The sequence below is a fragment of the Sminthopsis crassicaudata genome, chromosome 4 (assembly GCF_048593235.1).
Source record: "Sminthopsis crassicaudata isolate SCR6 chromosome 4, ASM4859323v1, whole genome shotgun sequence".
Lineage (NCBI taxonomy): Eukaryota > Metazoa > Chordata > Mammalia > Dasyuromorphia > Dasyuridae > Sminthopsis > Sminthopsis crassicaudata.
In genome coordinates this window covers 95,959,360-95,984,652 of record NC_133620.1, presented here as the reverse complement: position 1 = coordinate 95,984,652, position 25,293 = coordinate 95,959,360, and the positions used below count along the sequence as shown (strand labels likewise).

The 25,293-nt window shown below is 50.5% G+C and overlaps 1 protein-coding gene across 2 annotated transcripts in view; it reads left to right on the top strand.

Moving 5' to 3' along the window:
* The first annotated feature begins 281 nt into the window (after positions 1-281).
* The window catches only part of KIF21B (kinesin family member 21B), a 62,748-nt gene continuing 37,736 nt past the window's right edge, over positions 282-25,293 (top strand). For both annotated transcript variants that reach the window (XM_074308738.1, XM_074308737.1), the window contains exons 1-4: positions 282-674; positions 20,655-20,877; positions 21,611-21,793; positions 24,983-25,132. In XM_074308738.1, coding sequence (XP_074164839.1) covers positions 634-674; positions 20,655-20,877; positions 21,611-21,793; positions 24,983-25,132 — 597 coding nt within the window. In that variant the 5' untranslated portion in view covers positions 282-633. The remainder of the gene's footprint in view (positions 675-20,654; positions 20,878-21,610; positions 21,794-24,982; positions 25,133-25,293) is intronic.

Below are 25,293 nucleotides of genomic sequence, written 5' to 3'. Positions count from 1 at the left end.
ATAACCCCTACGGGAGAGGAGGGGAGGGGGAGGGGGCCGCCGCTGCAGGAAGGCAAGAGAGGTGGAAGAGAGCCAAGAGGTCCCTTTAAAGGAGGAGGCCCCGCCCCTTCTGTTCTCCTCCGCGCCTGACTGGTCCAGGCCGGGCAGGGGGCGGGGCCGGGCGCAGGCTCCGCGGAGGGTGTGGGGGCGGGGTCTCGGGCCCGCCCGGCCCCCGCCCGGCCCCCGCCCCCTTTGTTCCCGCTGCCGCTGGAGGTGGCTGGAGAAGGGTGGTAGGTGCGCGCGGGCGTGTGGGGGTGTGAGCGCGGGCGCGAGGATGTGACGGGGGCGAGCGCGTGCGGGAGGGGGTGTGGATGGAGCTGGTCAGTTTCGGCCTCAGCTGTCAGGTCCATTTCACCGTAGAGCCTCAGGGCCCCAGCCACATGGAGGGCGCGCGGGCGAGCGCGGAGCTCCGGGCTTCTGCCGCCCGCTCCCCATGAGCCCGCCGCCGCCGCCGCCGCCTCGGGAGAGCATGTCACCTCCAGCCGCAGCCACAGCCGCCGCCGCTTCCTCCCGCCGCTCCCGCATCCCCCGGCGCTGGCTCTCTGACGCGATTCCCTGATCCATGCCAGAGGTCCCCGGAGGCCTGGGAGAGCCATGGCGAGCCAGGGAGACTGCTGCGTCAAGGTGGCCGTCAGGTAGGAGCGGGGTGTGTGTCCGTGTGTCCGTCGGGGGGGGCGGGGCTGCGGCTCTCCGCGCAGCTTTGTTCGGGTGCGGAGCCCGGACCCCCCCGCGCCGCGGGGGTCCGTGAGTGACCGCGCGTCCAGGCGGGGGGCTCCCGGGAGCGGGCCGGAGGGTGCTTTGTTTGGGAGATCACATCCACCTCTCCTCTGGGGAGCCCTTAATGAACAGAAGATCGAACAAACAAGGAAATCCGGTATTTCACACCCAGCCCGGCCCGGCCGGGGCATCTGTGGTTTCCTCTCCTACGCCCCGAGTGCTGTCTCGTTAGGGATTATTATTATTTTTTTAAGATTTTTTTTTTTAAACCAACCAATTCCAGGCTCTTGCCTATGCAGCCCCGCAGTGCTGGCTGCGGCCGGACTCGGATTCCCACCCCGCCCCCACCCCATCACCCCCTCCCCCCATCGCCCCCTCCCCTCCCCCCCGTCCGCCCGCACTGATGCTGCACCGTTTCTCTAACAAAGATCGCTTTCCCCGACCGAGGCGGTCGCCTTGGACGCGGCGGAGGGAGGGGGAGGCCGGTTTGGGGTCTGAGCGGGCTCGTGCCTCGGAGAGTGGGCCGGCCCCCCAGCGGGGAAGGACCGGGCGCGAGTCATTGTTCCCAGTGACTTCCATCAGCTCCGGATCCTGGGGCCGCGTCCGTACCTGGGGAAGGGGCGGCTACCTGGGGGCGAGTTTTGTGAGGCGCTGACAGATAGGGTGGGGGCGGGGAGGAGGCGCCCCGGGGGCTCCGATGGCGGGGAAGAGCGGCCGTGCCTCTCTCCGAGGTGAAAGCAGGAAATGCGGCACAGCTGGACCCCCGAGGCTGCCCCGGGATGGGGCAGCGCGGCTCCGCCGGACCCGCCCCGTGTCCGCGGGACCAGTGGGAGGCCGGGCAGGACGGTTCTGTTCTGGGTTTCTGCCCCGCTCCCCCCGCGCCCCTTCCCACCCCGGGCTGGGCTAGAACTGACTAAGCAGCTCAGCCCCTGGCGAAGGGCACGGCGGGGTCCCTAAAACGCGCCCCGGCCCCAGGACGGTCCTTGCTGCCGGGCGCCCCCGCCCAAAGCGGACCGGGACTGACTGACAGGGGACGAGGTGACAGTAGTCCGTGCCGGGGGCGGGAGGAGGGAGCATCCCCGACAGGCCCGGGCCGAGAGACAAAGAACCGCGCCGCAGGTGCCGCTGCACACACCTCGGGGCAGTGGGGGCAGGGGTCCGCCTGCAACCATAGCGAGATCCTGCAGAGGTCGAAGGGGGGAAGGTCCCCAGCAGGAATAGGAAGCATAAATGCAGCGTCTGGAGTGGGCTAGAGGCAGGGAGAGAGACCGCCATAAAAGGAGGATGCGGGCCAAGCTTGGCCCCTTCCCCTGGGGCCTTCCCACCCGCCCCGCCCCCATTATGAGCTCAAGGGCCTGAGAAAAGGGGGAGCAGTGAGAAGAGAGAAGGCAGAGCCGAGCTGGCTCCTTAGCGCCTTCCCCTTAAGGAGCACTTTGACTCTACAAAGCCTCCCCACCTCCACTCAGGCTCTCCTTTTTCAAGGAGAAGGGAGAACTCTTTGGGTTGTCCCTCACCTTGTAGAGGGAAGAGTCACCTCTACCTTGCAGGGAGTTGGTTGGGCTGGGGAAGAGACCCCACCCAGTCCCAGCTGGAGATGGACTATGAGATGATAAGGGGGAATAGGGAGGGGTTCTGTCACATGTGAGTCCATGAGGACCAAGCACCCCTGCTCCCTTAGCAGCAGCTGGATGGAGGGCTGCGGGATCCAGGGGAAAGGTGCCCGGACCCCAGGGAGAGGGCCCAGGAGGGCCGGAGCCGGGGGAAAGGGGGCCCCAGACCCCAGGGAGCGGGCCCAGGAGGGCCGGAGCCGGGGGAAAGGGGCCCAGGACCCAAGGGAGAGGGCCCAGGAGGGCCGGAGCCGGGGGAAAGGGGCCCAGGACCCAAGGGAGAGGGCCCAGGAGGGCCAGAGCCGGGGGAAAGGGGCCCAGGACCCAAGGGAGAGGGCCCAGGAGGGCCGGAGCCGGGGGAAAGGGGGCCCCGGACCCCAGGGAGCGGGCCCAGGAGGACTAGAGCCGGGGGAAAGGGGGCCGCGGGCCCAGGAGGGCCGGAGCCGGGGGAAAGGGGCCCAGGACCCAAGGGAGAGGGCCCAGGAGGGCCGGAGCCGGGGGAAAGGGGCCCCAGACCCAAGGGAGAGGGCCTAGGAGGGCCTGCAGTAACCTGCACCCTGTTCTCCCTCACTCCCGCAGTGCAGCCTTCAGGAGAACACACTGGGACCTGAATGGGCAGCCAGCCGTGAAAGGCAGAAAATGCTGCCCAGAGCCCAGCTTCTATCCAAGATCTGAGAAGGGGTGGGGCTGGGGGTGGGGGAAGCCTGAGAGAGAGGGGAGCAGATGGCCCCATGGGGGACAGGAGAAAATTGACAGTTTCTTTGACCTCCTTCCCTGACAAATTGAAGCTCAATACAGGAAAAAGAGAATTGCTGAGTAGTCATAGCCCACCTGGGGTCATGTGGCCATACCCAGACAGACTGGGGAGAGGGGTTAGGGTAGAGAAGGTCCAAGTCTCCAAGAGGAAGTCATCCCTTTGGATGTTTTCTCTTTATGTTCCCCAAGTCCTTCCTTGTGTCTAAGTAAAATGCTTTCCAAGTATTAGTTCTCAGGGACCCCGGAGCTCAAATCTGGGAATGGAAAGGCTAGAGTAGTTGAATGAGGGGTAAGTGTGTGTGTAGGGGGACACAGACAGGTTGAGAGGTACTAGACTAGGTCGCCTTGGTCCCGTATGAGGAAATGTGTTATTTAACCCAATGCCAGGGTGAATGGAAGGAGAAATGGGGAGGGAGAGGGCAGATAGAAGGAATGGGAAGGGAGAGGTCAGCAGAAAGCTTAGGGACCAAGGTTCTTGGGCAGGGAGTGGGCATGAAGGGGCCTGAGCAGTCAGCAGAGCAGGCTCCTGGAGCAGCCACAGGACACCCTCTTTTCTTCCCCACCCCCCTGTATAAGCAGACCCCCTCCTCCTCTCCAGGGGGCCCAACCTCATCTGCTAGGAGGAGGGGAGGAAGGTAGGCTCCCTAGCAGTCCTTGGGCAGAATTCTGAGGGGAGCCACGGAACCAGCCTGGTCAGCAGGATCATTGCACCGTTGGCCCCGTTCCTTCCTGGGCCCTGTCTGCTCAGCTGGGATCATCCCTTTATCCTTATCCTCTAATCTCCCCTGGGTGTAAGGGCCCCCAGGCTGCCTTGGTCTCACTGGTCCTTCAGACACTGACCTTTACCCCTTGGGGTGGGGTGGGGAGGAAGGCCAAGATGACCCGCAGAGGTCAGCGTGCTGTCAGGGGCCCCAGGCCTCTGAGAAAGCAGGCTGAGCAAGTAGAGGTTTAGAACAGAGACTGGCTCTTAGGAAGCTGTTAGAAGTCTGAAATTGGGGAAGGAAGCAGAGTCACGTGGTGAGTTTATTTAAGCCCCTTCCAAGCCCCAGGCTTCCCCCCACAGAGAAGGGGCCCTGCTCCTGCTTTCTCTGAGACTGTTAATGCCTTCACATTTCTCTGAGCTTCCTTGGGGATTTAGAGAGGGAAGCCTCCTCAGAAACCATTTTACAAACAAGGAAACTGAGGTCTAGAGAACTAAGTACTTTGCATCAGGGCAACATTTGAAGTCTTCCCTAACTCTCTGTCCTGTGAGCTAGCTGGCACTGCTCTCACTGATGGGCAAGGGAGAGGAGCCTGAGGGTCAGGCCAAGTCCTGGTCCTACCGTTTGCAATTCTCATGTCCTAGGGAAGCCACTGAGGGTTTGAGTTAGGCACTAAGTGATTGAGAATGGGCCCGAAGAAGTTGGACACCCACCTCCCGCACCTCCAAGTTTTAAGCTGCAGAAATTCTAGTGGCAGAGACCAATGTATTCATCAGGCAATAGTTAAGCACTTGCTATGTGAGCCCTGCCCACAGGGAGCTGGCCCTCTCCTAGGCCACACGGGTGCCAATCCCAAGTGTAATGGAGGCCTGGGGGGAAGGCTTCTGGAAGGAGGGTGTGGGTATAACCTGCATCTGGGGCCCGGAGCTGGGCCTCCCACAGTGTCCTCCCATTAGACCTACTGCCAGGGGCAGGGCTGGTCCCTCATAGCCCTGAAGCTCAGCACAAGGCCGGGCACCTGGGAAACCCTTCTTACACTGACTGTCAGTGGGGCCTTCTGTCTGGAGGAGGAAGTAAACTGTAATAACCACATTACCCCGGAAACCTCTGAAAAAGGCTCAAGTCTCCCTGAACCCTGCTGCTTCTGATTGGGTCTGAGCAGTGGGAAACAGCAGCCTTCAAAGGGACAGGCAAAATCGGTTGCTTGAAACTCCTCTCATTTTGTCCTCCACCTTCTTGGGGAGCAGTTTCTCCCTCCCCCCACCTGTAAATAATCTCTTGGCTTCTGCCGTTTCTGGGCTGAGACTAACACAAAATGTAGGGGTCAGGCTCCGACCCACGCCATTCTTACACAGACTCTGCCTTTACACGTGGGGTTCCTTTGGGGCTGCCTATCTCTCCTTATCTGTAAAATACAACGGTCATACCCAAGGTTTCCAAGGACTCTCTAGCTCTATTCCAGGGAAATGGAAGCCCTTTGAAAGCAGAGGATTCTATTTCTGAGCTCCAGCACCCAAAGTACTCCTTTTTTAAATTGAATAGAACATTTCATAATTCTGTGTTTAAAGCCTATCTTAATGAACCATGAGTATTCTCTTTAAGGTAATCCTGGGATAAATTGTTTTGGAGAAAAAAATTTACTGCCAGTAACTAACATTTATAATCTCCCTGTATTATGCCGTTTCTCTTCAAAATTGTATAAATACATAAATTATGGTTTCATATAATGGTGGAGTAGGCGCCAGGGTGAAGTGACAAAAAAGCCTGAAGTGGGAATCCAAAGCCCTCCCTCCTTATTCTATTTCAGACCTAACTCAAACAAGCTGTGTGACCTTGAGAAAGTCATTTAATGCCGGTCCTCCTATCAAATGAGGATCATTAAGAAGTCCCAATTCTAGAACTCATAGAAAAAATGGGAACATGAAATGACATAATGAATATAAAAATACTTTGAAAGCTCGACTAATACAAATGGAAGAAAATAGTGGGGATGAGGCTAAATGATAATTTCTTAGGTTTCTTAAACAGGAAGAATGGCTCTAATTGGGGCCGGGACTAGGCATTTGCGCCACCAGACTTGGAATTTGCATTTAGGAATTGGGTTTCTCCACTCCCACCTCAACACCTCCCCTACAAGGTGTGACTTGTGTGACTTGACTTGTCACAAAACAAACACCCAAATTCCTTGAAGAGGATGTTAGAAAATAGACTCATTTGTGGCCATATTAAACTTTCCTTTGCACATTCCTTCCCCCACCCTCAGCACCTTGCTATTACACCTGAGCAGCCTCTTGCCTTGCCTACCTTAGGTCCCAGCCCTATTTGTGAGCACCAGCTAATCCTTCCTAAATATATCTCCCCCTCCCTTCCCAAGTATGTGTGAGAAAAGTTCCATGGGTCCCACCCCCCATTCTAAGATGCTCCTTTGCTGCATTGCAATGCTCTCTGGGGCTTATTTTTTGTTACTTCCGTAAGAGGATGGGGGTTGGCTCGGGTGCAGCCTGTGCAGCCCTCCCCTCACACAGGAGCTGGAGGGCTGCAGTCCTGGGCTGTCTTTTCCCTCCACCATCCAGTTTAGAGATCATTCTGAGACACGCTGCTTCAGCCTCCTTCCTCTCCTTGACCTTAGAAAAGGAAGTTGGTTATAGGTTGCACAGTCCAAGGGCTGGGAGAATCATAGCTCTCCCCCATATATCCTCCTTCAGTCCCCCGTCTTCTGTTCTCTCTGTTAGATTCATCTATGGCTATTGGCAAGGAGGTTAGGGATGGGGAGGGACTATATAGGAAAAGTGATGGCAGGTCTGGGACCTGGGGGGAATCAAGGGAGGGCCCAGACCGATTGAAGTGGGAAAAATAGCTCATGCAGCCATACTTATTCCTCTCTGGCTAGTAGGTGAAGGAGAGGTTGGGTGTTAGCAGTCTGGGGAACAAGGGAAGAGGTATTCTCCTAGAGGGGTCCAGGGCATCAGAGAGGCAAAAGAGAGGAAGCCAAGCCCCTCCCTACCTTTGGGATGCCTCTGTTTCCTGCCCCCTGCTCTTGGCTAGAAACCTATGGCTGATGCTGGTGCCAGCCCATCCCATCTCTAGGGGACTCTTGTAACGTGGGATCTGGATGGCCCTTTAATTCTCCCCCCATTATAGAACAGGCAATTGAGACCTCAAGATCTTAAAATCTCAGAGCTGGCCTGGAGTCTTCCTCCGAGGTCCTCTGCACCTAATATTGCCAGCCTGGTCCTCTGATTCCATTCATTCTCTCCGAAGCCACGTGGGCAGGGACTGTGGGCCTAATGGGGAGCAAGGAGCTAATACACAAATCTTGGAGAGATTAATCTCTCTTTGTGTCTGTTCATCTATCTCTTGTCTCTGTCTCTGTCTCTGTCTCTCTCTGTCTATCTTTTCTGGCTTTCTCTCTGTCTCTGTCTCTGTCTCATTGTCTCTCTTTTCTGTCTCTCTCTTTCTTCTCTCTGACTCTGTCTCTGTGTCTGTCTCTCTGTCTTTCCCTCTTTTTCTCTCTCTCTGAGTCCAGAGCTGAGACACTGAGTAACTGGTCTTTGGTTAGTTAGTTAGAATTGGTCCCCGGTTCCTCCTTTCTTAGCCCAGCCTTCCTCCCCTGTCTGTGATGGCCAGAGCAGTTACCAGAGGATAGGGTTTAGGGACCAAACAGGAAACTGGGGAGACCCAGGAGAGCAGCCATGACTGGGGAGAGCAAACTCACTTCTTTCTCTGATCTTTCTCTAAGCATAGCAAACCCGCCTGTTGCTCTACATTCCTCAACTATGGAGCCATCCATCCCTAGAGGATTTTGGGCTGCTCCCGGCCAGATGCTGCCACTTCTCAGGGTCTCTCCCAGAGCCAGACTCAGGGCTCGGTCTCCAGGGAGGCCATGAGAAACCCTTGGCCAGATGTCTTTACAGCCCCCCCGCTTCGGGGGGGGGGGTAAGAGATGGAGACTAGGGGCTGGCAGGGTGTGTCCCAGGGGTGAAGTTAGAGCCCAACTGAGCCTGGGCTTCCCCCAGAACGGGGCTGAAGGGTCTGCCTCCTACCCATTCCTTGGCTGGTCAACTCCTCAGAGGAGAGGAAGGCTGGGAGGCAGACACTGGATTGGGGTACCCTGAGTTCTTCCCCATCTGGTTTGAAAGTGGAAGGCATGGGAAGACCCTTCAAGGGCCTCCTTGCCCCAAGAGTAGAAGATGGAGGTGGGCATATCCTCTGGTCAGACAGGGCTAACCCACTTTGCTCACACACACACTTCTTGGGACACAGACATAGGGCTAACCAACCCTACACATAAATACACACACATACTCACTCTGAGACACAGGTAGTGGGCTGGAGGCCAGAGAAGGCAGGCTGAGGGGAACCCCCCTTTCCTCCAAAGCCTCTTTCACGGACCTCTCCTATTTCCACAGCCAGGCCTGAGCCAGGCCAAACCAAGCAGGAGAAACCTAGTGAAGCAGAAAGTTTGGGATCTGGGGTCAAGTGCCAGGGTTCGATTCTCTTCTCTTCCTTCCTCTAATCCCAGAGTCAGGAAAATCTGAACTCAGACTCTGCCTGTAAATAGATGAATAAATAGGTAGTTGTAAGCAAATCATTCCCTTCATCTCCTCCAGGCTTAGTTTCTTCCTCTGTGAAAGGGAGGATCATAGCACTTCCCTCACAGGATCTCTTCCGTTTTTTGTCCCCGAGCCTTTTTCCTTGGAGGTCTGGGAGCAGGAAGAGGAATTTGGGGAGGGGAATGGGGCTAGGACTGAATCCCAGTCCTCTCTGAGGATCTCATTGAGATCCCTGTGCCTGTGTGTGTGATTCCCTAGCCGGCTTCTGTTCCTGACTCTTTTTTCATCATGTGTCCAGGGTGCAGAGAGAAGCGAGCACAAAAGGGGGGCCCTTAACTGGTCCCCGGTTCCTCCTTTCTTTGCCCAGCCTTCCTCCCCTGCCTGTGATGGAGCCATAAAACAAGGACCTTTAACCCCATAGTACAAAGCCGCCCAGTCAGGGGGGTCAGACTGGGTCTTTCCCTTTTCCTTTTCTGAGGAGTGGATGGTGAGTGTCTAAAAGAATTGGGGCTAGGGGCACAGACTTGGGGAAGGCAAACCCTCAATATGAAGACAAAGGACCAGAGTATATGTGGAAAACCTCAGTCCTGGGGCTGGGGGAGGAAAGCCCCCTTTCTCCTCACCCTTTAAAGAGCCAGTGTTCCTCTGAAACTCCAAGAACATCGGTCCTCTCATAGGCTCCTCTGCTTCATCTCCTTTGGGGCTGAGACAAGGGAGGGCCCCTGGGGTGTCTGGGAGCCAGACCCCAGGAGAGTAGGGCTCAGTCTCCCGCTTTCTGTGAGAGCCTGAGAGAGCTCAGAGCAGCTGAGCTGGCAGGAGGCCAGGGGGAGGAGGAGGACAGGATGCTCATTAGAGTAGGGATGCGGAGAGACACTGGTTAGTGTGTCTGCCTTGGGACTTCTTGGGTCCTTTGCTGGGCTCCTTGAGGGATCACAGGAGCTGGATTAGAACTAGAAAGGACTTTTAAGGTCATTTAATTCAGACGCGTGACGCCAATGGTACCACACACTCAAGTGCCGCCTGAACCAGGTTATAGCAGAATCGAAATATTTAATAAATTTTTAAAAAACCCTACGTAACATTTGCATTTTAAAACTTAAAGTCATATGTATTTCCACAAGGATCCTTATGTACAGATTCCTGGCCGGTTTCTATTTGAGTTGATACCACTGCTATCATCCAACCCCTTCATTTTATAGAGAAATTGATCACAAAGAGGTGAAGGGAATTGCCTAGATATTGATAGAACGGAGGTTTGAACCCCATTCCTCTAAATTCCAGATCCAGATTGGATTATGCTGTGGGTAGGATCTGATGCTTTTCAAAACCCCTGGCCAGAATTGAGATTAAGATATAATTGGGAAATATTTAACAAAATAAAAATATAATAGAACATAATGTTAATATTGGGAAATATGCAATAAAATAAATAAAAACATAATAGGACGTAGATAATGTTAATATGTGGTTTTTTAGATCACTGTGCAGTCTGCGGGATTCTTTATAAATGGGTTTTTTTCTTGACTTCACTAATTTCCTCTATAAAATAGTGGGGAGGATCTGTCCTGCTTCTTGGGACTGAGAGGCTGTTGGCAAGCTTTGGTGGCTGTCTAGCTTCAGTCACAAGCTCCCTACAACAGGTTTTCTGATTCATCCCATTCCAATGCCTGGGGATGGATTTATCCGAAAATTGCAGAATCTCTTTCTTTGAACATTTCCATTCTTTAGCTCCCCCCTTCAAGATGAGTGACTTACACAGGAAGTTCTTCCTGCTACCTAATTTTAAATTGGTTGAGCTGAGTTCCATCACTTTAGTAGAGTGGGCAGCGTGACGTGCTAAGAGAGGGGAGGACACGGGAGTTGGAGGCTTGTGCTGGGGCTGCCCTCCCCAGGTTTGGAAGCAGGGCTTGGGTGGCTGAGGTTCTGTCCTAGCAGTGATTGTGCTTGCTTGAGAGAGAAGGAGAGAGGGACGGTGCCAGGGGGGAGATCTCATGGCAGAAGCTGTCTGGCTACCAGAATATTCCCAAGTGCAGCTTCCCTTGTGGTCCACGCTCTCCCGTAGAATTGAGCCTTTTTGAGAGCTGCCTGAAGCTATGTGCATAGAGAACACCAAAGGACTTGGCGGTGATTAAAATCTGCAGAAACTGGGAATATTCCCCTGTCAGAGGGCCGTGGGACATCCAGGGACCCTAATAAGTTTCCTCCTGGTCTGGGATGAGGACCAAGGAGAGACTTTACCAGCCTTTAATGAGTGGCTACTCTATGTTAAGCTTAAAGGCTCCAACTAATATTGATTGGTAGATCAGAAATTAGCTCCAGAGAGGAACATTACCTCCCCATGATTTACCTTCTCTCATCCTAGATCTTAAATCTCTAGAAAAGTGTTTTCAATAAGGATGAATGAAGCTTGAGATAAGCACATATCTATAGTTTCTGCTGGTTGGGGGTCACTGGAGTTCAGATTGGGGGTACACACTAAATTTGGTTCCAGTGTAGTGAGCTCCTGGAGACCATCAGATTCCCTGAAGGGATGATCTGGCCAAGTTGTGATTGGGATCCAAATCCCCAAGATTGATCTAATAAACAGAATGGATGAAGGATCCCCTGCTGACCAGTATTAGGACTGGAACCATAAATGGCTGCTGAACTTTAAACCTGGGCAAGATCATAAGATTGAGTCTTAAAAAAAACAACTTTTTTTCTCTCCTAAGAAAAAAGTTTCAGGTTTAGCCCAGTTTTAATTAGGAGGATGGCTTGAGTTCCTGTCTTCAGAATTCTCGTACAGATGGGAACTGAATCTTCTCGGCATTTACCAAAAAGCTGAGCTTTCTCTTCCAAGCTCACAAGTGGCCTGTAGAGGAATAACAGAATAGCACCCGTGCAGCCCCGGAGGGATGTCATCATTCATGTAATACAGAGGAAACAGCTTGCCTTGCAGGCAGAAGGGCTGAGTGCAGTTCCTGGCTCTGACGGTTACTGGCACTTAAACTGTGAGGAGGTGATACAGAGACCGCTGAACCAAATGAACTCTATGGTCTCTTCCAGCTATGAAAAATTTTGTGATCTGTAAAATGGGTATAATACTTGTCTCCTTTAGCAGGACTCTGGGAGGAGCCATGTAAATCTATTTGTCTAGAAAGCACATTTGTGAATCCCTCAGAGTGTGAGGGATCAGGAATACCTTCTCTGCAGATGTAGTTTGTTAAGGGTCCATGACTCCAGTCAGGGGAGGAAGGAGAGAACATATCCCAGGGACCCCTCCTGTTGTCCCTTCTGGCTTAGCTTTGGGGTTGCAGCTGACTCACACTAGGGATGCCTTTTATGGATGGGTTGGAGGAGAAGGCCATTGACATCCCTTCCAGGTCTCAAGTTCTTTGACTCCCTGATTCTTGCCGTGTTGCCGCCCTCCCCAGCTCACGCTGACACTGCCGCCCAGTCTCTTTCTTCTCTACCTGGAGTGGTCACCATTTCCTTGTCCAGCTCGCTTTACAGATAAGGAAACTGAGGCAAGCAGAATGAAATTTCTTGTCATACAGCTAGTAAGTCTCTGGGGGTAGATTTGAACTCGGATTTCCCGACTCCAGGCCTGGCTCTGTTCACTGCATCGTGCAGCTGTTAGGGGTACCAAGAAATAAATCGGTCCTCTCTCCCAAGGAATTTACATTCTAATGGGGAGCCAGTATATTAACAGGAATATACAAGATAATTCCTGGAGATGAGAGGTTGGTGGGGCAGGAAAAGGAGCCAAAGCAGGGTGCAGCGGAGTAAGGATTTGGGGGACAGGATGTTGAGGGCCAGATCCTAGCTGGGGGTCAGAGCTGTAACTGGAGGCTGAGCTTGGGGGCCAAGGAATTGGGGAGGGCCCTTCCTCCGCTCCTGCTCCCCCCCAGGTTGCTGGGCCCCCCCTACAGGTGCCACTTGGCGCAGCATCCTTGGGATCCCCTCATTTCAGAGCGGCCTTTGGTCCCCTCCCTGCGTGTTTCTCCGAGGAGCTCTGCGAATGCTGAGCTCAGCACTCTCCCCGCTGGAGCTGCTGCCTTTGTCTGGGAGAGGCGGCACTCGCTCTCCTCGCTGCCGCCCGTTAGCCTGCGTCTGGGCCGCCTGGGTGTGCGCTGGAGAGAGAAGGGGGAAAGGGAGAGGGCCATTCCTACAGGAGCCCTCTCCCCTTCATTGCGGACAGAGGAAGCTTGTGAGCCCTTGCCGCCCGTGCCAGATCCTGCCCCTGAAAAGGCTTCAGGCCGGGCAGTGCCAAGCAAGGAATAGATTGGGCTCTGTTCTGGGAGGCTCAGGGTGGGGGGGGAGCTTCCCCACCCCCAGCCTGAGACACAGCTTGCCTCCAGAAGGGGGGAGGAGGAACTGGGGCTGGTGCTCGGGCACCCCTTCTCCTTCTGTGAGAAGGAAAGGGGATGCCCCCCCCCCCCCGGGCTGGGGGAGGGGCGCAAGGAGTTCCAGGTTCCCCTTCCTTCCTCTGCCCTCAGACTTTCTACACTTGAGCTTTCTACACCCACACTGACTCACAGCCCTGCCCCCAGGCCCAGGGTGGGGAGAGCTGTGCTTATCTACGGCCCTGAGCCCTTCTGCCTTCCAGTAGCAGCCTCACCCCTTGGGGATCCCACAGTGCCCAGGAGAGGCTTCCCAGGTCAGAGCCGGAGAGCCCTTTGAGAAAAATTAGTCCAGTTTTATCTCCCCCAACACAGTCCCAGCTTCCCACCCCATTTTACAGATGGGAAACTGAGGCTCAGAAAAGTTAAGAGGCTTGCCTCAGCTTTCTCTGGTAGCAGATATCAGATAACAATGGGAAAAGAACAGTACTCCCTCCTGTTTCAGCTGCTTTGTCTGTCTTCCTTCCTCTGATTCCTCTGTAGATAGATAAAGCATGCACCCAGAGCTAAAAGCCGGGGATACCCATACTAGCATGGTTGGTTGGCCCTGCTGCCCTCAGAGCTTACTTTCTCTATTTTTTTCCTTTTTGGGGGGAGGCAGACAGGATTAGATGATTTCAGGGTCACACAGCTGAGATCCTATTTTGAACATGGGCCTCCTGACTCCAGGGGAGGTGCTCCATCCATCCCAGAATGGGGGGAGTCCAAGCGTGTGAACTCTGTTCCAGGCTGGGGGTGGGATGAGCGGTATAATTGCCAAAGAGGGGAGAGGGGTTTCCCGATGAAGGGACCCAGGATTACAGAGAGCTGCTAAGCAATTGCTGAGCAGAGCTGGATTTTCCAAGCCTCAAAGAAAGTGCTTGACTCTTTGTATTTTATCTTCCTCTGAGACAGGTGGGCCTCTTGGGGTTGGCCAAAGCAAACTCGGCTTATAAAGAGTCAAGAAGGCTCTGTTGCCCCCCGCCCCCACCCGAACAGGCCATCCTCAGGGACCCTGATTCGATTTCTCCAATCATTAGAGCTGCCATTTGCTAGAGGTAATTAAATGGTATTTGAATTGGATCCAGAAAATCCCATCATTGGGAGGAAGAAAGCCTGGGAGGGAAGAGCCTTTTCAAACCTCTGGGGCTGCAGAACTCAAAGTCGCCCTTTCTCTCCAGGAAAAAGGACCTCCAGCCTTGGAGGATGCTAAGTGTTGCTTGTCCACTGCCCTCTGCTCTCTGAGGATCCTACCTCCCGCCTGCTGAGAGTTTTAGGGCTGTTAAAGCAGTAGCTGTGCATTGTCTTTTGGGGTCTCAGGATAATTCTATAGGAAAGTGTGCAAGTACCGTCATCTCCATCTCACAAGGTGCAGAGCCTGGGTCATTGGGAGGCTTAGAAGTGGGACCCCAGCCTCCTCTCACACCCTACTTGGTCCTCTTCTAAGAATTCCCTACCGTCTATCCCCAAGGGGTCTGTGAACAGAGAGCTGGAGCTGGCTGCACTGACTGCGGGGGGGCTGCTTCAGATCACAGATTTAGAGCTGGAAGGGACCTCCCATGGCATCGGGGGTTGGATGCTAAGGGCCAGCTCGCCCAAAATCACATAGACAATGAAGTTCTGACCTCTGATTTGAACTTGGACTATAACATCACATGAGGGATAGTAGAGGTTATCAAATTCTGCTTTCTCATTTTTTTTTCTTTTTTTTTTTTATTAATTTTATAATTATAACATTTTTGTCATTTTATTTTTCAAGTAATGGACATTTATTCTCCCTTACCTCCTCATCTCCTCCCAATCCACTGAAAAAAAATCAGAATCCCATGCAAAGAGCCACCCCCACCTCCCATTTTACAGATGACTTGTTTAAGTTCATACTGATAGTAATGTCAGAAACAGTCCAGAGTCCAGGCTCTTTGCACTGTAGCACCCTGCCCCATTCCCTTGACTCCAGATCTGTGGCTTTGTCAGCTATACCAGGCCCAGTACAGAAAGGAGAGCTGGGAGCCTTTCCCTTCAGAGCCACTCTGTGCTGGAGCCTGCAGACTTGCCACCTCTCCCCTGCCTTTGATGACTGTATGTCTGTGATTACCCTCAAATTGGGGTAATCCTTCCTGATTGAAGAGGCAATCTAACAGAAGCTCCGTGGCTGCAGGAACTGCTGTATCTCTGGAATCTAGATTGGACTGAATGGAATGGAATAGAAGCTTTGGCTGCTCTGCTAGAAGCCCCGATTCATTCGGAGTTTGAAGTCTGAACTTCTAGCTCCTATGTTGAGTTTTCACACCATCATTGAAGCTCATTTTTTGCACAGACATCCTTCTTGTATTCCTTCTTACAGTGAAATGGCAGTTTTTTACATCTGCCCATCTTTTCCTCCATTCCAAGGGAATGGAGAGGGGACTGAAGATCTCGGAGCCTTTCTCTCACACTCAATATTGCTAGAATGCTAGTGGAGCCATAGGGCCTCCATAGAACATTGCTTCAAAAGATGGGCCTTTGTTTCAGGGAAAACTTGACGTTGGGGGTCAAGCCCTGTAATTTCCCATTCCCATTATTTCTTAAAAGGGAAGCTCTGGAGAAGAGCTCCTGTGATTCATAGCTCTGCCTCTCCTCCTGTTTGTTCAGCGTATTTGTCCATAAGAACCACTTGACACTTCTTGGCCGGATGTGAGTGGGATTTGGGGTGGTGGTCTTGTTTTCAGAGTCCTTGGGCATCCCCTTCCCCAGTGTGGTTCCTGATAGGCTCCTTTTCCTTCTGAGCTCATCCCGCTCATCTTTACCTCCTGCCCTTCCTGCCCCCCATCCTACCCTACCCTTGCAAGATTTCTTACCACATGGACCCACATTTAATACCACATACTAAGATTAGATCAAAATGGGTCCAAGATTTAGGCATAAAGAACAAGATCATAAATAAATTAGAGGAACATAGGATAGTTTACCTCTCAGACTTGTGGAGGAGGAAGGAGTTTGTGTCCAAGGAAGAACTAGAGACCATTATTTTTTTTTTTTTTCTATTTATTTATTTTTTTTTATTTTATTTTATAATTATAACATTTTTTGACAGTACATATGCATGGGTAATTTTTTACAACATTATCCCTTGCACTTACTTCTATTCAGATTTTTTCCCTTCCTCCCCCAACCCCCTCCCCCAGATGGCAAGCAGTCATATATGTTAAATATATTACAGTATAATTTAGATACAGTATATGTGTGTAGAACCGAATTTTTTGTTGCACAGGAAGAATTGGATTCAGAAGGTAAAAATAACAGTTTACATTCATTTCCCAGTGTTCCTTTTCTGGATGTAGCTGGTTCTGTCCATCACTGATCAGTTGGAATTGGATTAGTTCTTCTCTATGTTGAAGAAATCCCCTTCCATCAGCATACATCCTCGTACAGTATCATTGTTGAAGTGTATAATGATCTTCTGGTTCTGCTCGTTTCACTCAGCATCAGTTGATGTAAGTCTCTCCAAGCCTCTCTGTATTTCTCCTGTTGGTCATTTCTTATAGAACAATAATATTCCATAACATTCATATACCATAGTTTACCCAACCATTCTCCAATTGATGGACATCCATTCATCTTCCAGCTTCTAGCCACTATGAAAAGGGCTGCCACAAACATTTTGGCACATACAGGACCCTTTCCCTTCTCTAGTAGTTCCTTGGGGTATAAGCCCAGTAGTAGTATGGCTGGGTCAAAGGGTATGCACATTTTGATAACTTTTTGGGCATAATTCCAGATTGCTCTCCAGAATGGTTGGATTCTTTCACAACTCCACCAACAATGCATCAGTGTCCCAGTTTTCCCACAGCCCCTCCAACATTCATCGTTATTTGTTCCTGTCATCTTAACCAATCTGACAGGTGTGTAATGATACCTCAGAGTTGTCTTAATTTGCATTTCTCTGATCAATAGTGATTTGGAACACTCTTTCATATGAGTGGAAATAGTTTTAATTTCATCATCTGAAAATTGTCTGTTCATATCCTTTGACCATTTATCAATTGGAGAATGGCTTGATTTCTTGTAAATTAAAGTCAATTCTCTGTATATTTTGGAGATGAGGCCTTTATCAGAACCTTTAACTGTAAAAATGTTTTCCCAATTTGTTACTTCCCTTCTAATCTTGTTTGCATTAGTTTTGTTTGTGCAGAAACTTTTTAATTTGGTGTAATCAAAATGTTCTATTTTGTGATCAATAATGGTCTCTAGTTCTCCCTTGGACACAAACTCCTTCCTCCTCCACAAGTCTGAGAGGTAAACCATCCCATGTTCCTCCAATTTATTTATGATTTCGTTCTTTATGCCTAAATCTTGGACCCATTTTGATCTAATCTTCGTATGTGGTGTTAAATGTGGGTCCAGGCCTAGTTTCTGCCATACTAATTTCCAGTTTTCCCAGCAGTTTTTGTCAAATAATGAATTCTTATCCCAAAATTTGGGATCTTTGGGTTTGTCAAAGATTAGATTGCTATTTTTATTCACTATCTTGTCCTGTGAACCTAACCTATGCCACTGATCAACTAGTCTATTTCTTAGCCAATACCAAATGGTTTTGGTGACTGTTGCTTTATAATATAGCTTTAAATCAGGTACACTTAGACCACCTTCCTCTGACTTTTTTTTCATTAGTTCCCTTGCAATTCTCGACCTTTTATTCTTCCATATGAATTTTGTTGTTATTTTTTCTAGGTCATTAAAATAGTTCCTTGGGAGTCTAATTGGTATAGCACTAAATAAATAGATTAGTTTGGGGAGTATTGTCATCTTTATTATATTCGCTCGGCCTATCCAAGAACATTGAATGTCTTTCCAATTATTTAAATCTGACTTTATTTTTGTGGCAAGTGTTTTGTAATTTTGCTCATATAATTCCTGACTCTCCTTTGGTAGATATATTCCCAAATATTTGATACTATCGACTGTTATTTTGAATGGAATTTCTCTTTGTATCTCTTGCTGTTGGATTGTGTTGGTAATGTATAAAAATCCTGAGGATTTATGTGGATTTATTTTGTATCCCGCGACTTTGCTAAAATTCTGAATTATTTCTAATAGCTTTTTAGCAGAGTCTTTGGGGTTCTCTAAGTATACCATCATGTCATCTGCGAAAAGTGACAATTTGATTTCTTCACTTCCTACTCTAATTCCTTGGATCTCTTTCTCGGCTCTTATTGCCAAGGCTAGAGTTTCTAGTACTATATTGAATAGTAATGGTGATAGTGGGCAACCTTGTTTCACTCCTGATCTTACAGGGAAAGGTTCTAGTTTATCACCATTACATATGATGTTTACTGAAGGTTTTAAATATATGCTCCTTATTATTTTAAGGAATAGTCCATTTATTCCTATACTCTCAAGCGTTTTTAGTAGGAATGGATGTTGGATTTTATCAAATGCCTTTTCTGCATCTATTGAGATGATCATATGGTTTTTATTAATTTGATTATTAATATGGTCAATTATACTAATAGTTTTCCTAATATTAAACCAGCCCTGCATTCCTGGTATAAATCCCACTTGGTCATAGTGTATTATCCTGGGGATGATTTTCTGAAGTCTATTTGCTAATATCTTATTTAAGATTTTAGCATCAATATTCATTAAGGAAATTGGTCTATAGTTTTCTTTCTCAGTTTTCGATCTACCTGGTACTAGAGACCATTATTGATCACAAAATAGACAATTTTGATTACATCAAATTAAAAAGTTTCTGCACAAACAAAACTAATGCAAACAAGATTAGAAGGGAAGTAACAAATTGGGAAAACATTTTTACAGTTAAAGGTTCTGATAAAGGCCTCATCTCCAAAATATACAGAGAATTGACTTTAATTTATAAGAAATCAAGCCATTCTCCAGTTGATAAATGGTCAAAGGATATGAACAATTTTCAGATGATGAAATTAAAACTATTTCCACTCATATGAAAGAGTGTTCCAAATCATTATTGAGCAAATTAAGACAACTCTGAGGTATCATTACACACCTGTCAGATTGGCTAAGATGACAGGAAGAAATAATGATGAATGTTGGAGGGGCTGTGGGAAAACTGGGACACTGATGCATTGTTGGTGGAGTTGTGAAAGAATCCAGCCATTCTGGAGAGCAATCTGGAATTATGCCCAAAAAGTCATCAAACTGTGCATACCCTTTGACCCAGCCATACTACTACTGGGCTTATACCCCAAGGAAATACTAAAGAAGGGAAAGGGACTTGTATGTGCCAAAATGTTTGTGGCAGCCCTTTTCATAGTGGCTAGAAGCTGGAAGATGAATGGATGTCCATCAATTGGAGAATGGTTGGGTAAATTATGATATATGAATGTTATGGAATATTATTGTTCTGTAAGAAATGACCAACAGGAGAAATACAGAGAGGCTTGGAGAGACTTACATCAACTGATGCTGAGTGAAACGAGCAGAACCAGAAGATCGCTATACACTTCAACAATGATACTGTACGAGGATGTATGCTGATGGAAGTGGATTTCTTCAACATAGAGAAGAGCTAATCCAATTCCAACTGATCAGTGATGGACAGAATCAGCTACATCCAGAAAAGGAACACTGGGAAATGAGTGTAAACTGTTATTTTTACCTTTTGAATCCAATTCTTCCTGTGCAACAAAAAATTCGGTTCTACACACATATATTGTATCTAGAATATATAGTAATATATTTAACATGTATAAGATTGCCTGCCATCTGGGGGAGAGGGTTGGGGGAGGAAGGGAAAAAATCTGAACAGAAGTAAGTGCAAGGGATAATGTTGTAAAAAATTACCCATGCATATATATGTACTGTCAAAAAAAATGTTATAATTATAAAACAAAATAAACATTAAATAATAAAATAAAAAAAAAATAAAAAAATAAAAAAAAAAAGATTTCTTACCACAAAGGTCTGGGTCAGACAGAAGAGAGCTGCTGGCTTGTCTTCCAAGGCCCTGGAGCTCCAAGTCCAAGCTCCACTGGGTCCCCCTCCCATTCTTTTCATCTTCTCACTAAAATGTTGGCTTAGGATGAGGAAGCCTGACAGGCAGCTCATTGTGAGGGACCAGAGCAGGCAGGAGGGTTTGCATGAGCTGATGGGTGGCAGAGCCTGATTTGCCCCCTCTTTGATTCATTCTGGGGGGGTGCTTCCTCTTGCCCACCCCCTGAGTGGTAACTGCACTCAGTTGCCATGGGGATCTCACTATGGTGCCAGCTGCTTTGGAGCCAGTGAGAAAGGGAGGGAGGAGGACCCAGGAGGAAGGAGCTCTGTCCGGGGCTCTCTCCAGGCTCACGCCAGATGGATGCTTGTTTAGCCATTCCACCCCCTTGCTTTTGGGCTCATGCTGCTAGCCCCTTGGACTTGGCCCAGCTTTGTACGTCTGGCCTGTGGTCCCTCTCAGAGGACCTTGCTCTTCCCTGGGACTCCTCAGACATTTCCTGGCCTGTGACTGTCTCCTTGGCCATCTCTCCCAGAGATGACCCGACTCTCTCCCTGGGCTTGTGCCTCCCCCCGGCTCTGGGGTCCTGGGCTGAGGCCTTCTGGGAACGAGGGAACATTCGGTGCCTACAGGAAGTGAGGTGCAGCTGGGGAGCATGATGGGCAGCTGCCAGGGGCTCTTGGCCACGGTTGCTGCTCCTGTCCTAATACCATGGCCTACTAGAGATGGCATTTCTTCTGTACTTCCTTTCTTGGAGTGTTGACTCCACTCCTATGAGATGAAGGACATGTTAGTTCTAAAAAAGTCTGGAGTGAAAGGGAATTAGCACCCTCCTTTCCTTCTGGACTGAGCCTGACCAGGACACCCTCTCTTTTCTTTCCTCCCATTTCTCTCTCTCTCCCCTTCCTTCCTTCCTCTGTCTCTCTTCTTTCTCTCTCCCCTTTATCTCCTTCTCTCTTCTTGAGCAGGATCCGGCCCCAGCTTTCCAAGGAGAAGATTGAGGGCTGTCATATCTGCACCTCGGTGACTCCTGGGGAGCCCCAGGTGCTGCTGGGGAAGGACAAGGCCTTCACCTATGACTTTGTCTTTGACCTGGACACCTGGCAAGAGCAAATCTACACAGCTTGTGTGGGCAAGCTCATCGAGGGATGCTTTGAGGGCTACAATGCCACAGTGCTGGCCTACGGACAGGTAAGGGCTCCCTCCTCCCCAGGCCGGCTCCCAGGTAGATGAGAACCATGTAAGATAGCTTCTGAAATGCCAGTTACAAAATTATATGGATTATGCAGCATCTAAGGATTTCTCTGGAGGGTATGAAATCAATCAGAAAAGTCGTTCGGGAAAGAGGAGGGTCTTTAATTCTCTTTGGGATATAAGCCCAGTAGTAGCACTGCTGGGTCCAAGGGTATGCACAGTTTGATAACTTTTTGGGCCTAGTTCCAGATCGCTCTCCAGAATGGCTGGATTCTTTCACAACTCCACCAACAATGCATCAGTGTCCCAGTTTTCCCACATCCCCTTCAACATTGCGCATTATCTTTCCCTGTCATTCTAGCCACTCTGACAGGTGTGTAGTGGTATCTCAGCGTTGTCTTAATTTGCATTTCTCTGATTAATAATGACTTGGAGCATCTTTTCATGTGGCTAGAAATAGTTTCAATTTCATCACTTGAAATGTGTCTGTTCCTCTCCTTTGACCATTTATCAATTGGAGATTGGCTTGATTTCTTATAAATTAGAGGAGAGGAGGGTCTTAAAGGAGAGAAATCAGAAAAGTCTTTTTGGGGACCTTGGTGAGCTGGGAAGAAGGACACATGTGAGGTCTGGGGAGGTACCAGAATTCTCCCCTTAGGACTCACTGGCTCCGGCTCCTTCAGAAGAATACATTGAAGAGTTAGCCCCTGTTCTAACCTCTCCCCCACAGACAGGAGCTGGGAAGACATACACCATGGGCACCGGCTTCGACATGAGCACCTCGGAGGAGGAACATGGTATCATCCCGAGGGCCATAGCCCACCTCTTTGGGGGCATTGCCGAACGCAAGAGACGGGCTCAGGAGCAGGGAGTTCCCGGGCCCGAGTTCAAAGTCAGCGCACAGTTTCTGGAGGTATGGCGAGAAGATGGGGAGAGGGCCCGGCCCCCTTGTGTCGGGAGGTGTCAGAGCACGGTGGAGCCACACTCCTGGCGCTCCTACTCACATCCCGAGGCGTCTGGGGCCCAGGAGATCTCAGACCCTCAGCGGTGACCCGGGGCTGAGGGCAAAGTTGGCTTAAATGGCCTCCAAGTTCCCGCTCTGACTCTGCGATTCCCGTCGTCTTCTGGAACACAACTAGGTGTTTTCTCTGGGGCCGCACAGGGAATCTTGTTATTTTTCCTGGCTTATTTTCCCATTTTGGAGCAGGAGGGGTAGAGTATAGGGGATAAAGGGAAAGCCTGGCTCCCAGCTCTGCCCTGGGGGCACAGCCTGAGTGTAATTAGTGGCGTGGATCTGAGCTGCGTTGAGGTTCTTGTTGGGAGAGCTATGGTTGGTGCTCCCAGCGAGCCTGGGGGAATGTAGGGGACGGAGGTTGTGGAAACAAGCAAAGATGTATAGTCTAGTCGAGTCAGTGACCCCGAGGAGCACTTTGCCTGGGCTTAGGGCAGTCCCAGGAGGCCAGAAATTAATGTGAACCCAGCATTCTCTTCCTCTGTCCCCTCTGGGCCATGAGCTTCCCCTGGGTGGGAGAATTAAAGCTCCGTCAGAACCGCCCATCAGCCAGTGCAGGAGGGGCCGGTTCTGAAGCCAGGTCCTGCCCGCACTTAGCCTGGGCAGTCAGAGAGCGCGAGTCCTAGTCCTCACTCCCCCATGGCGAGTCCTAGTCCTCACTCCCCCATGACTCCGCTTTTCTCCACTGGTTTCCATCGGGATTAGTGAAAGTGAGATGTTTAAATTCCCAACCCAGGCCTCCCAGGAGACGGCCAACAGAGGGTGTGACCGGGGTGAAAACCGACATCCCGCCCTCTGCAGAAGAGGGCGAGTCATTTACTCTCTGAACCCTTTTTCCTTCTCTATAAAATGGGGAGCAACCCCAGGAACAGCTGTACCGCCGGCCTCGTGGGGCTGTGCTCAAGAGACCACTCTCTTAGACTTAAAACAACACTGAAATGTCAGCTTTTCATTTTCTGGGCAAAGTCAATGCCCTCTTTCCTGGGGTGCTCTACATGGAGGGGTTCCCTGGTCAGTGCTGCACCATCGCTTTGGACAGGCTCTGTCAGGAGAGGAGGGAATGTCACTCACCACAGGAAGGATGTAGCCAGTTCCAGAGGTGCTCCCCTTAGATTGTCTTTTTGCTTTTTGCTTGCCCTGCCTTAGTTTCCCCAGATCTGACTTCTAGTATCCCTTAGCTTTTTGGCCTCTTGCTTACTCTGCTGCAGTTTCTCTAGATCTGACATGAACCAGACTTAGTCTCCTGACAGCAGGTGCTTTTCTGACCTTTTCCCGTCCTGAATATTTTATTCTCTGCCCATCTCACTATGGCCTGAAAAAGGCAGCTTCTTCTGGAGGGAAACAAGATATAGTTTCTTGGCAGAGGTGGAAGGTTTATAGGGCCACTGACTAATTCCCACAAGGCATCTCGGGATCCCTGTAGTCCTCCCCAGCCAGAAAGAGGGGCTGCCCCCGAGGGGACCGGGAGGGAAGAGCTGTGCACCTGAGGTTAACACTGAAGTTTCTCCTGCCTCAGTTTCCTCATCTGTAAAAGCCCAGGAGGGTATTGGGTTAGATCAGCCGTGTCCAATTCAAATAGAATTTGGGACCACTCACCATAGTCAAGAACCTCCTGGGCCACATGTGATTTAGAAAACCACTTGTTGATGTTATTCATGTTTGAATATTTTTTATTTCTTTTGTTGAATATTTCAGTGTTACCTTTAGTCTGGTTCTGGCCTCCCTGGGGCCCATGCTGGGGCCCTGTAGTAATGAACGGTCGCCAGTCTGAGTGTGTGCCCTCCACAAGATAGAAGGGCTGCTGCCCCTTCTGGAAGCCCCCCTCCCCCCCGCAGGCCTGGCTCCTCCCTACTCCCCCCACTGGAGACTGGGTTTGAGCTCCACAAACCCTCCCTTGGGCTCTGGCTCCACTTGCATTTCAGCCTTAGAGAGAACAGAAAGCCGGGGAAGCCAGAGCGGAAAACAGCCCTGCCTGCCTTTGGTCCTTCTCTCCGGAGCCACTGGTTAATTGCTCCCTCCTGGGTCTGCTCCTGTCTCCTAGGTGCCCTTACACAAGAGCGTGGCTGCGCTGCCCTTTGGGGAGCAGAACTGCTTTTCAGATTCAGTGGATCTGTCTTTTGTTTCCCTCCCTCTGCTTTTCCTTCGCCAGCCTCGTTGCCAGGGAAATGTCCAGAGGGAGGGGACCCTGCAGCTCCTGGGAAGGCTGCACCAAGGCCAGAGCCAGGGTTGGGATGCTGCCCTTGAAGGAAAATGAGTCTGGCCTGTCTGTTTAGTGGACAGACAGACCAGGAGGACCGAGGCGTTAATGGCACCCACAGCCCAGTCAGTCCTTTCCTGTTCCTGTTCCCTTTCCTGCCTTGATATTTCCGCCCCTTTGAGGAGCATCAAAGCCTCGGATATCCAGGCCGTGAGTTCCCAGAGGCAGGAACCCAGCGGCTGTGGCCCTCGGCTGTCTCCTTCCTCCTGTGCCTTCTCCTCCAGGGCCCACCTGTCTGCCTTTTGGCTCCCAGATCCTGGCTGGGGGATGTCCCTGCCCTTAGCAGGTGGTACTGTCCCTGGCAGAGCTTCCTCGAGGTTCGGGGGATCTTCCAAGCCGGCTGAACTACCCTAGAAGGCAGGACAATGTAGGCCTCCAAACAAAGGCAGGCCTGTGGGGCGGCAGGTCAGGCCTGCTATGACCCCCACTGCCCACAAATCAAGCCTTGACTTCTCCCAGCTTTAATTTCCACCCTATCCTCCAACCAGGTCTATGAAGAGAAAAAAGAGCATGTTCACATGTGCTCAGAGAGAGTCTGAACTTTGGTCTCTGAGATTTAAGAGATGAGTACCAGTAAATGCTAATTTTTTTTTAAATATAATTTTGATTTTTTTTTTATATCACCTCTATTACTAAGTGTTTCTCTCCTAGAGCCATCTCTTAAACCATGAATAAGAAGGAAGAGAAAACAATAGCTCAACCAAGAGAACAGAAAGTTGCCTCTAACTCCCCCACTCAGTTTTTATGGGAGAGAAAAGTTGGGGTGGGAGTGGTCACTGAGTCCCCCACTGATCTCTGGATAATAACCCGCCCTCGCCTCTTCTTGTGTCCAGCTCTACAACGAGGAGATCCTAGACCTGTTTGACAGCACCCGAGATCCCGACTCCCGCCACCGAAAATCCAACATCAAGATCCACGAAGACGCCAATGGAGGCATCTACACCACAGGGGTCACCTCCCGGCTCATCAATTCCCAAGAAGAGGTAGGGAAAGGCAGTTTGGTAGCTGAGTCTGGGGTCAGGAAGGCCAGAGTTCTGATGTAGCCTTGGGATGCTTACTGGCTGTGTGAGCCCGGGCCAGTCATCGAGTCTGTCTGCCTCAGTGTGCTCCTCTGTAGTACTAAATATGGGTCCCCGCTTTCCAG